At 36.0% G+C, this 12,161-nt stretch overlaps 1 protein-coding gene across 1 annotated transcript in view; it reads right to left on the bottom strand.

The window, feature by feature from the left end:
- WDR11 (WD repeat domain 11) overlaps positions 1-12,161 on the bottom strand; it is a 38,699-nt gene that overhangs the window by 26,039 nt on the left and 499 nt on the right. The window contains 4 exon segments of the mRNA XM_029086803.1: positions 1,412-1,598; positions 2,603-2,776; positions 6,349-6,502; positions 11,315-11,426. Of these exon segments, the coding sequence (XP_028942636.1) occupies positions 1,412-1,598; positions 2,603-2,774 (359 nt within the window). The 5' untranslated portion in view covers positions 2,775-2,776; positions 6,349-6,502; positions 11,315-11,426.

The following is a 12,161-nucleotide window of genomic DNA, read 5'->3' on the forward strand; positions in this document are numbered from 1 at the left end:
CAGGAGATTGGCTGCAACATAAAGAGGTTCGTTAGGTGGAAGCAATCCAACGAACTGTATTTAAATCACATTGAAGAAAATCATCCTCATACTGTGCTCAGGTTTGAAGGTCTCTGCACTGATTTAATGTATCATCCCTTTGTGGGGTTTTGTTTGGTTTTAAACTCCTCATTCTACCACACATCAAGCCCTCCCTATACTCTTCCTGCATCTCATTCCTTGCTTCAGGAGTATTATTCACCTCTTCTCTGCAATCACTTTCCTGAAAATCTCCTGCTCCTCTCTCCCCAAGTTTTCCTAAACTAATATGAAACTACAAGTTTTTCTCCCAGTTTTCCCACTCTACTCTTTTCAGATGTTGTGGATAGAAAAGGAGGAAGAAAACTATCATACCCTATAACATACAATTTAAAATTCAATCAGGAGAATGCAGAAAAAACAGTATCTTTGCTGATCTGCTCTTATTACAGAGCACACAAAGGGCTGCAGCAGCATATGTTCTGTCTCAGTATTTGCAAGTCAGGTGTTCTGTCTGGTGCAGCATAAATCAGGCATTGTAGAATAAAAAAATGACAAGATCATGCCCTTTAACTTCATATAAAAATCACAATTTCTTAAATGATTACCAGAGGAAGTATCATCAAGTCTGCTCCCCAGTTTGCAATTTAAACACCTTATTAAAACAGAGTATAAATTTCACCTCTGCACTAAATTTTAGTGTCAAGTCCTAACTCATAATACAGTTTGATTAGTTTGTTCTCAAATTCACTGGACGTTTGAAAAATACTTTTATTACTCAAATAGAAAGTACAAAAGGAAAAAAACAATTACACCATACAAAGTAGTCTAGAGAATTTCTAACAAAAAAAAAAAAAATCTCAAACTGCAACAGCTTTAAACAGTCAGAAAACAGACAAATATGTATGTATAAATTCTAATTTTATTCATACACTATTAATTTTAAAAATGTCTCCTACTGCAGTATCATGTACAACATCAGAATGACAACTCTTCTCAGGTACCAGTGCTTACCGAATTCTTATTCTCTTATTATATCCCTTTTCATTCCACAACTGAAATGAATTACGTTAGCCCATTTTCATCTTTCTTTTTTCCCCCTAAGAAAGATGTTTCTGAATTTACAACTGCATGAAAATCTGTTACTTAAGGGAGAATATTATGTCATTAACTTATGTAAAACAACCTGGGAAGATATGGTTGTCTTGACAAACAGAACTGGATGATTGACTGTCAGTGGTATATTCTTACATAATGTCCTCATACAGGACATCCAACCATCTGCCTACCCCAATGAATTTACTTTTTCAAAAATAATTATCTTATAGGTTTTAATCTAATTAAATATATAGGTATACAAAACATAATCTGAGAAGAAATATTTGCAACCTACCTTGGTTTTTCATTACTGATTAAGATTTTTACTTTATCAAGGGCCTTTTTGGCCCCTGTAGCAGCAGCCAGTTTGTTGTGAGAAGGACTGGAATGGGGACTAGAGATGTAAACTTTCTTCCCTGAGCTGGCAGGAGCTTTGGAAGGAGAGAAGTCGGAGATGAACACTATACCTTCACTGGTGAGCACTGTACCAAGAAAAACAATCTTTATTGTAGCAAAATACAATCTGCAATTTGATTGTGGTGTTACAATTAACTTATAGCAGCAAAACTGATTTTTTTTAAATTAAGTCTATGCTAAAAAACCAGTGTGGGATTTACTGGAGAAACTTCTTGTTTGTTCAGAAGCTATTCTCCCTCATCAACTATATTTCTTTAAGCTTCACAATACGAAGAGAAGGCAGGGTTGCCCACATTGGCTATATCACATTTTTTGTTCTCATGCAGACCACAGCTCAAAGAATCATTATCTCACATTATTTATATTGCAGCATAAAGATTCAGTTAAGCTGTAAAGAAGCAGTAAAATCTTAGCTACATCTTTATAGAATGGTATGGCAGATAAAAAAAAAAATACAACTACTAAGCCTGGAAACTGCACTGTCTCTTTACCAAACAGGAGTGATCAAGATAAATTAAAGGATAAAATGGTGACTCTCTTATTTCTCTTAGTTTCCTTCTGCTAAAATGTCGATAAATCTGCACTACATCCCCCTTGACATGAGAATTGCTTCTCAAACTGATGCTCACACAGCTTTCCTTTAACAAAAGGAATCCTTTCCGTTGAAAATACCATTTATTATTGGTCTACTCATCTCAGGGGATTCTCCATCAGCATCCATCCTTCTATAGCTTTTTCTGTCAGTTTAACAGGGCTCTCTATACTTGGCTTCCTCCAGCATCCTATTTACATGCTTTCTACCTTCTTTATAAAGTCTCAAACAGTTCTTTTCAGATCTCTAACTTTTCTATTCATGCCCATTTCTCCTCTTCCTTCACACAATGGCATCTTATTTTATAAGATTCCACATTAGCCAAAGACACTCCTGTCTCGTTTTGGGATGACTTCTTGGTATTAATGACATTATTCTCCCTAATCCATTACTTTAATCTCCATATTAACATTTTAGTTTAACATTTTTCCTGGACACACATATTCATATCACACTATTTTATACATATAAACTTACAAGCTAAGCGTGATGGATCAAAGGGGTCAAATGAAAAAGAAAGGATATTTTCAGCATAACTTTTCTTCCAAAGTTTGGTGCCCGTGTCTGCGTTCCACAGTACAATATAGTTAGGTGGATGAACTGCAAGCAGTAGATCTCTAGAAGCATCTTGATTCCACAACCACTGCATGTCTGTCAAAAGAAAGAAAGAACAACAAACAGTGAAATTAATTTTCAAAAAAAGTTTGTTCTATTTTAAAATTTTTCTTCTTCAGTAGCACCTTGTCTTTAAAGAAATTAATAGAGACTTGTTAGTAACAAGATGTTTCTATTTCACAATTCTAAAAAATAAGTTTATTTTATGGCCTGAATTTATGTTTTTAACAAGCAGCAAAACACCGGGTTACACATGTCCACACACATGCACACAACCCACTTCCTGTCTGAAGAAGTCAGATCTTTACAGCAGTGAATTCCTATCTGAAACAACATATCATATTGTACAGAACCACTGTAGAGTCAAAATGAAAAGAAGCATATACCATCCCAACTAATATTTGGGATGACATCGTGAACCATACACCATCCCAAATTAATATCTGAGATGGAAGCAGTATTGGACCTGGAAACAAACATCTTCTCCACTTCAAGTAGTTTGTAAACAGAGAGTCTTAAATTCAAGAGTAAAATGAAACTGACTGTAACACACAATCAAGAAGACAAGTACAGTGTTTAAGTAATAGGATCAGTCTGAAGAGGCTGTCCATGGCTGGGCATCATTTAAACATTCAAGATAAACAGATATAAAAGACTATATTTCCTGTCAGTAAGAACAGAGCTCCATGGGGCAGTGTTTTAGACAAAAGAATGGGTCAGGCAAGCAATGGATGAAGTCCCTCCAGTCCAGCTCCTATCAGTCACTGCATGGCCTCACCAAGTCGCAGCTTCTCTACAGCATGTTCATATATATTAAGATGTCAAAAAACCTTCCTATCTCAGCCGTTCTCCTGTTTTATCAACTCAGCTTTTTTCAGAGCTGATAAATGCTTCTCACTGGCTTTCAGAGAAAAAACAATCATCCAGCTATATGTGTCCTAATCACTTACACTGTAAGTTAATAAAAGGTTAACTTCCCAGGTGAATGCAGGGTTTGGATCAAATAAAGAAGAGTGCCTCACACTGAAGCTCCACTTTTCTCCTCATTGAAGCAGTGAGGCTCCAGCTGTTACTCTACAAAGCTCTAGCAGACGACACATGGAGAACCAGAAGATCACTCTGGAGCTTCATCTCTCTATTTGTACCATTTTCTACAGGCTTGTAAAAAAACAGCTAGAGGTCTCAGAAACAGATGGAAAGGAAAAGAAGCTGCTTCTGTTAGAGGTTATTGCTAAATCAAATCAGGGACTGAGGACAGAACAGAATTTTAATTCTCTTACTTACTAACTTTTTTTCTCACCCAGCAGATTAGAAAGCCTTCACTGAGTTTGAAAACCTGGAGAAATCTTCAAATGGCATGGTCAAAACTCCATCAAGCATTCAGTGAATAAGTGTCAGTAAATAACATACACCAAAAAAGAAATAAAACTAAAAAAAACCTAAACTGCAGTAAACAGAATAAATTTTCAGTGTCCCACTATCAGACTTACAATATTGCACCTACTTTCACAGGATTTATAAAAACAGAAGTGTAACAAAAAACAAACAACCTAATTTCATAAGTTGGTTTTCAAATAATACAATTAAAAATTAAAAGCAAGTACTACACAAGTTTTCACAAGTTTTTAAAATAGTCCAAATAAACTAAAACTTATTATTAGAAATTCGTTAGGGTAGTTTCTCTGAGAGGGAAAAAAAAAATAAAGAAAAAAGTCTTCTACATTTTACTTCAGAAATACTTTGTAGGTACATTGCTAGTACGGGCAGCAGTAGGAATAAACAGAAATCCAGAACATGCAGCAGAGCATGTAGATGCTGCTGTACTTGCAGTGTTATCCCTGCCAGCTAATTCTGAAAGAGCCAGTCCGATGCTGGAAGGAATCCACTCACAGCATCAGCTCAGGTGCTGAAGCAGCCCAGCCGCCATAGTTCAGCCACAAAGCTAACCAGATCCCAGTGCTCCAGCCAGCTCCTGGACAGCTCTGTTAGGAGTGGTTCTAATAGAGAGAAAAGGCCCCACCACAAGTAATTAGAACCAAAAAAAAACGAGTTTTACAATAGTTTTACAACTACTACTATCAACTACAAGCTGCACCAATTAAAGCAATAGTAAAAATGATATTGAGTGTGTGATGCAAGAAGGAATGATACCTAGATCTTTTGATTCCCTTTTCTGAGTTCTAAGCACTACCTTAATTTTTTCATTGATGAAGTACAAAATGCAAACTAATGAAAGGGAGCATTTGATGGATGATATAGATGAGCACAAAAAGAAGCAAGGAAAAAGACAATTATTCCTTTCTAATATATTCTCATAATTGTGTTATACCTGGCCAGTAGCTACAATTTCTGTACTCTATCCTTCATCAGACCAATTAAGATAGCACTTACCTCTATGGCAGGCTTCTAGACATTTCTGCCTCTAGCACAAGCAAACATAAATCTTCTATGGCTTCCATAGTAAATGCATAGGTCTTTTCTTCAGGCTTTTTTTGTTAGTTTGTTTGGGGTTTTTTGTGAATTTTGTTTGGTAGGTTGTTTTTTGCTTTTGTTTTTTACTCCCCCCCAAGACTTGGGGAACTCCTGAATGAGACCATGATTTTTCTTCTGGTAATGGGATAAGGAATCTTCAAACATGCAGCTGCCCAGAACTGTTCAGTTAAGAGTTTATTGGGTATTTCCCAGCTGCATTGGGCTACCACCCACAGAAGAGATTCAAAAGCAGCAAGAACTACCATTAAACTGTCCTCTCAAATGAAAGCCAAAACCAGTTATTTATACCATCTCCAGATTTCCTCTCCCTCTCGACTGTTTGTGTTAAACCTTATCATTCATGACCACTTCATTACACCTGAAACCTAATTCAAATGTGGCATACTCAGTTTCAAGACTTCCTACCACTAACTCCCAACTATACACAAAACCTACCTTATTTACACCTGTATTCTAAGCTAAAATTTACACAATATCTTCTCCTTCTCCACTTCAATTTTCACATCTTAATGTTGCTATCTTTGCACAGAAAAGCCTCTCTGCTCCTATGAATCAGACAACTGCACAGACACTGAAAAAAAACTTAACTGTCTAGTTACATTGCAAATGTATGTTACCAGGGTAGTATATTGGAAGTAGCTATATAATGAGCTAAATCTAAACTAAATAATTTTCAAAGTATATGTGCATAATCAAAACTTTTAATTTACAGTTAGTAGTTACTGTTAAAGCACTACATCACTATAAACTACATTAACATTCAGGTGCAATGCAAACTGCACTACATCAACAATTCAAAAGCAGGAAGATGTACTTGACACTGTAAATATTATTATTTCAGTCAAATATTAATAAATAATAAAAATAGATTTTAACTTTTCTTCACAAGATGTTGGAAAATATTACCAGGATGAATTAAATCTCACAGTATCCCTCTAGGAGGGAGTAAGTCTTATGTTTGCACAGAAAACGAGCAGACAAACATAGAGAAGGCGAGTAATCCCACCAGTAAAATTCAACAGCAGAAGTGAGCATAGTTTGCAAAACCTAGGTGATGGATTTGTAGTGATGTTCCACAAAGTAACTCCCACACAAACACCATGCACTATCATTACCTTGAATGGGTTTCGCATGTTCTTGTATTTCACAACGAGCTGTTCCTGTTGCCACATCCCATACAATTATTTTTCCAGTAACATCAGCAGAAGCTAAACGTAAAGAATATGGAGAGCCAATATTGTGATGGTAATTTTCTTTAGCCCATTTAACCTGAAGATACAGATGAAAATTGGTCAAAGGAGGCAAATGTCTATAACAAAGGCAGCATACTTAGTATTTTTCAGATGGATAAAAAATAATAATTAACTCAATAAAAAGCATAGTAATAGTTACCAGTTAACAGCACCTGTGTAAGCATACCTTTAAGTGCCATCAGTTATGTACATTTCAGTTATGTTGCAAATGTGTTGCATGACTGCATGGTTGGCATTTTCAAATTATGTAAACCAACAATCCTTGTTCCTGAAGGTGACTACAATAATCCATAAATATATGCTATGTATATAAAAATTTTATTCAAATATTTAGAAGAAACTAAATGGTAATGTTTAAGGTTCTGTGGGCACCTACAAAACCATACCCACTGATTTCTAAACAAAGAAGACTTGAAAATTTACCATCCAACTTTTATATACATCCTAAAACATGTAATTTTCCCAGTCTGACAAATGTAGGCATATTATGGTGTTGGGGAGGAAGAAAGGTCAGTCTTTCACCTTTATGTTGTCTCAAGTCAAGCTATTGCTGACATTTGCTATCTTTTTGGTCCTTTTCAGCATGTCACCACCACTGATTTCCACATACCATTTTCTGGTTTGGGATTTCAAGCTGCACGGGCTTGCAAGTTGGCAATACTTACAAAAACTACGTGTCTTGAAATCTGAAACATTCTGTCTACAAGTCTCCCAAGATTATAAGGAGATAACACTGACTCCTTCCTTATCTATTCAGTATGGACTTGTTTTGCTGTCTGCTTTAAAGGAGAACTTGTGCATCCAAGAGAGACTGAAGATGCTAACAGAATAAAGAAACCTTAATGCTAAGCTAATGGGAACTTAACTCCTACAAAAATGATGCTCTAGCTAGCTAGCTGTGTGCTGTCACACTACCTGAAAGAGAAAGGGTGAGGACAAACACAACACTTTTTTGCAGACACTGAAAACATGACATCAAAAAAATAGAAACAGAATTATCATTAGGAACCACTAGCTTTTCAGTGTGAATTAGATTTATAACAGCATTCAGAGGACTGTAGTCACTTTTGTGTTACCCCTCCCAGAGATGGGACAAGGATGTATCTCAAAAGTTTAGCTGAATAAATTAAATTGCATGCACAGCAAGAAATCTTCAAAGACCTCCAGCTATAAATCCAAAGTGTGTTTCTACCAGAATAACAAAGAATTCTTAAGAGTCTCTTCTACCTGAAAATTCCAGTTTTGCAGTTTGCAGTTTCTGGACTCCCTGCTGTTCAAAAAAAAATTACCCATGAGGATCCCTGCATGTAACTATGTAACTATCTTAAAAAGTAATGATAGAAACCTGAAAAGCTATTTCTTCCTCAGTTAAATATATATTACTTTGAAGCAAATTCCAAGTCTGGAAAACATCATTTCCCAAGGGAGGAGCTGTCACCACGTTAGGAACGCAATCAGTCTCCATCAGAGCTCATGCAGCTTTCTAACACCCTAAGTCCTCTTTTCTCACTGCAGTTGCACCACTCCAACACAGTTCCCACATATGACCTGATCCCTCTGCTAAAGGATATTATTTTTTTATTGTACTGGTCACTGCCTGTCCACCCTGACTTCAAAATATAGCAGCATTGGTCAGAAACAGGAACCAGGGGCGAAGGTTTCTTTAATTTTTACAATTTGTCTCATCTAATATAAAGAACCTTGTTATCACTGTTCATTAACACAGCAGAACAGAGACAAATGAAATTTCAATCCTCAGTCAAAAAAATTGTTCCTGTAATTACATTTTCTTTTGTAAAAGTATTCTTTCAAGTACCTTTGTAAAGGTAAAATAAAAAATAAAATAAAAAAATCAGATATAATCCACTCCATACAAATTTATCAGTATCCCACAAACACCATAGGGACATACAGACAACTAACATGGATCCATTTTCCAGACAGTTATGACAGCCAAAGGCCAGGAAGTATTTAAAAAAAAAAAGTAGTTCAAGAGATTGCAGAAGGATTATGAAACAAGTGCTTTTCTCTCTGCTGTTTCACTGCAGACAGTGGTGTGATTTGAAATTTTTCAAACCTGAAGCATGGGTTTTGGGGGAGAAGATCCCCTGTAGTCCAAGTATGCCAGTGTGAACTTTCACTACAAAGAGTTCAGGTTAGACATACACAGCAGAATTCTTACAGATCCCCTCCAGCTTATTTACACTCCTAGCACTTACAAACAAAAAAAAAAGAAGACACCTAGGAATCAAATAAAATTTCTTACAAATGCACATAAGATTTGCAATGATCATGACCTCATAATAATTTCTCATATAATGTCTACTTCTTAAAGCAGAACAGAATGTCTCCTCATTCTTCCTCCTCATACATTGGTCATTTTCTTACAGTCTATTTCTGTTCATAAAGCATCAGATAGTGGTTTTGAAAACTTATAAATTATATAAGAACTAGCTGGATTTCAACATTTAGTTTCCTATTGAAAAAATGTTACTTCTCAAAGCTAGTGAAAGTAACTGAAGCACATGAAAACGCTATCATTACCCGGATCAAATTCTAATTTTGCTACAACCCATTCTCTAAGCTAAGAGGAAATTTTAAAGCAGATTCATCATTATAGCTGCTACCTCTGTAGCACCCACATTTCCTATTTTTTTTTTTACACAATTACAGATATTTGACAGGCTGAAAGAGTTGGGGCTGTTCAGCCTGGAGAAGAGAAGGCTCCGGGGAGATCTTATAGCGGCCTTCCAATACCTGAAGGGGCTACAAGAAAGCTGGGGAAGGACTTTTCATAAGGGCAACTAATGACAAAACAAGGGGAAATGGCTCTAAACTGAAAGAGGGGAGGTTTAGATGAGATATTAGGAAGAAGTTCTCCACTGTGAGGGTGGTCAGACACTGGAACAGGTTGCCCAAGGAAGTTGTAGATGCCCCCTCCCTGGAAGTGTTGAAGGTCAGGCTGGATGAAGCTTTGAGCAACCTGGTCTAGTGGAAGGTGTCCCTGCTGATGGCAGGGGGGTTGGAACTGGATGATCTTTAAGGTCCCTTCCAACCCAAACCATTCTATGATTCTATGAAATTGATTTGTTCATTTTAAAGGGTGGTCTAAAGACAATGGAGGCTAAGGGTATGCTTACCCAAAGAAGTTGCCAAAAGGCAAGCAAAGGTACTGATTCATAGTGTCACTTACTCTGTGCACAGTTACTGTCGGTCGTGTACACACCTTTGCTCTGAGACAGCTGAGAAATAATCTCTCCTTACTGAGAGTCAGATAAGTTGCCTCACATTTGTCACTAGAGAGACTATTCACAACAGCAGCACAAGCTCTAAATTGACAGCAATATTTGGGCAAACCTGAGAAACCTCAAACTTCACTGAAAGATTTGGCCAAGTATACAAACACGCTGGAATAAATCAGTTTCTGGTCCTTTGTGACATTTTCACATTTTTTTAAACATGTCACAGCACACAAGTCTCAAAAAAAAAAAAACCAAAAAACTTCAATTTATCATTTTTGAAACCTAACACTTTCACCTTTCTTTTTTCCCAGTTTCAAAATTCTCTCTAATCAAGTCAAACTAATTCCTAAACTTTATAACCATTTTTAAAAGCTACAGTGTAACTATCTAGATAGTTCTTGGCAAAGATCTTGTATGGATCTATATCAGTTCTGCTCTACCCCATATTTTCACCCAGGATCTAAACAGTTCATTTATTATGATAGAAAAGACACACTTAATTGGACTCTTTAACACAGAAATACATTATACTACACAAAAATACAGAAACATCACCACGTGTTGTAACTACTGAATATACTGAAATTTCAAAACCACTCACCAAAAAATTGAAGCTCTTTAGTGTGCAGAAAGACATCACCAGAACATGATGGCTCAGAACTCAGTAAATTATCAAACCCAAGACAAAATAATTGTGTTTAATGTTAAAATACTAGAGTAGCCACATCTGATACACTAATAGTGTATCCATATGGTCTAGTTAAAGAAAATTACATATGGGAAAAAATAGCATGCAATTTCCAGAAGGCACATTCAAACTTTTTGCTTTTACCACAGAAAAAACTCAAATCTCCCTATCTAAAATCTATTCTGCTTCATAAATTACTAACTGCATTCTAATATACCATTTGGGTTAAGAACTATCAAACATTACATCTGCCAGCCAAACATTCCTCTAAACTCTGACTGAATCCATCATTCTCCACAAAGAAATGATGCATCAAAGAAATACATCCTGTTCCACACTTGACCCAAAGTAAAACTCTACAGTTTCAGGTTAAGGACCTTCAAAGGAAAGTACAAGTACCCTACACTTAAGCTTAAGTTTTAGTCATTTTTTAATGGCTAAAATACATGTTCAGTTTTGTCTGTTATTGTTCCTTTTCTATAGGTAAGAACAGAAGTAAAAGCTTAAAAATAACTTTCTAGTTGAATGGTTACGCTCACAACAGGAACAATCAGCAAGGGCATCAACAAAGAGATTCAGCTGGTATTTTGTAATCTTCATTTAAAAATCTGTCATGTTAGGAGCTTTCTTAGAAACACTTCTGTCTGTGTTCTGTAACACTATCAGATGCTTCTATGCATTCTATACCTTCTATTAAGTTATACCATCAGCCTCAGCTCAAAGTTCAGCATTTATGGTTTGATTTAGCTGTAAAAGAGATCGCGTAAAAGATGAGTATTTTATGTCAGATTTTATGTAAAAATCCAGGGCAGTATAACATCAAGTACTTACAGTGACTTAGAAAAATAATATATACACCAGAATCAACTAATATACGTTAAAAAAATGTGTATCTCACCTTGACAACACTACCTTTGTGTCTTTCCAAAACCTGTAAAGTCTGAGCAGTACTGGCATCAACTATCAACACAAGAGAATGGCATCCATACGCAATCAAACCTTGCCAGCCCCTAGAAAAGTATATAACATCATGAAATGAGCAAAAAAGAACAAAAAGCACTTCACATTAAGAACAAGTCAATTTTTTTTTTTTTTGTAAGTTGAAGGTATGCTATTAGACATCAACCAGCAAAAAGTATTTAATGGCATAAAACTCAAAAGTGTTAAAAAAATGCCTTTGCTGCACTGTTTACTCAACCATTTGCTGATGGAGCCCCATGCAACTGCAAAGTACCTCTTTGTGCCCCTCTCTAAAAATCCTCTTCTATAAATTTAAGACATCACGTAGCAATTCATTAAAAGCATTTCCAAATTTTATATATAAGCATGTAGGTGAGCGATATATTTGCAACTTAGCAATATATTTGCAATTACATAATTAATTGCAGTTCTCCCTCCTTTTTTTTTTTCTTTAGATAAAAAAGGAGCTTGTGAACAATAATTACAGTAATAGTGAAAACCTGGTGAAGCCTGCCTGATTTCAGGAGAGGTTAATTCAGCCACCAATGTCAATTATAAAGCTACGGTGAACACCAAACAAGTGGGAATAGTCAAAGGAGAAAAACAACGTTTCAAACTAAGAACTTCAGAGTACTTTAATGTTCATTGCTTTGCAAGCTGACAAACTTAAAGGCCACAGTTTTAAAAAAATCATAAAATCATAGAATGGTTTGGGTTGGAAAGGACCTTAAAGCTCATCCAGTTCCAACCCCCCTGCCAGCAGCAGGGACACCTTCCACTAGACC

The sequence above is a fragment of the Antrostomus carolinensis genome, unplaced genomic scaffold (genome assembly GCF_000700745.2).
Source record: "Antrostomus carolinensis isolate BGI_N321 unplaced genomic scaffold, ASM70074v2 scaffold2919, whole genome shotgun sequence".
Taxonomy (NCBI): domain Eukaryota; kingdom Metazoa; phylum Chordata; class Aves; order Caprimulgiformes; family Caprimulgidae; genus Antrostomus; species Antrostomus carolinensis.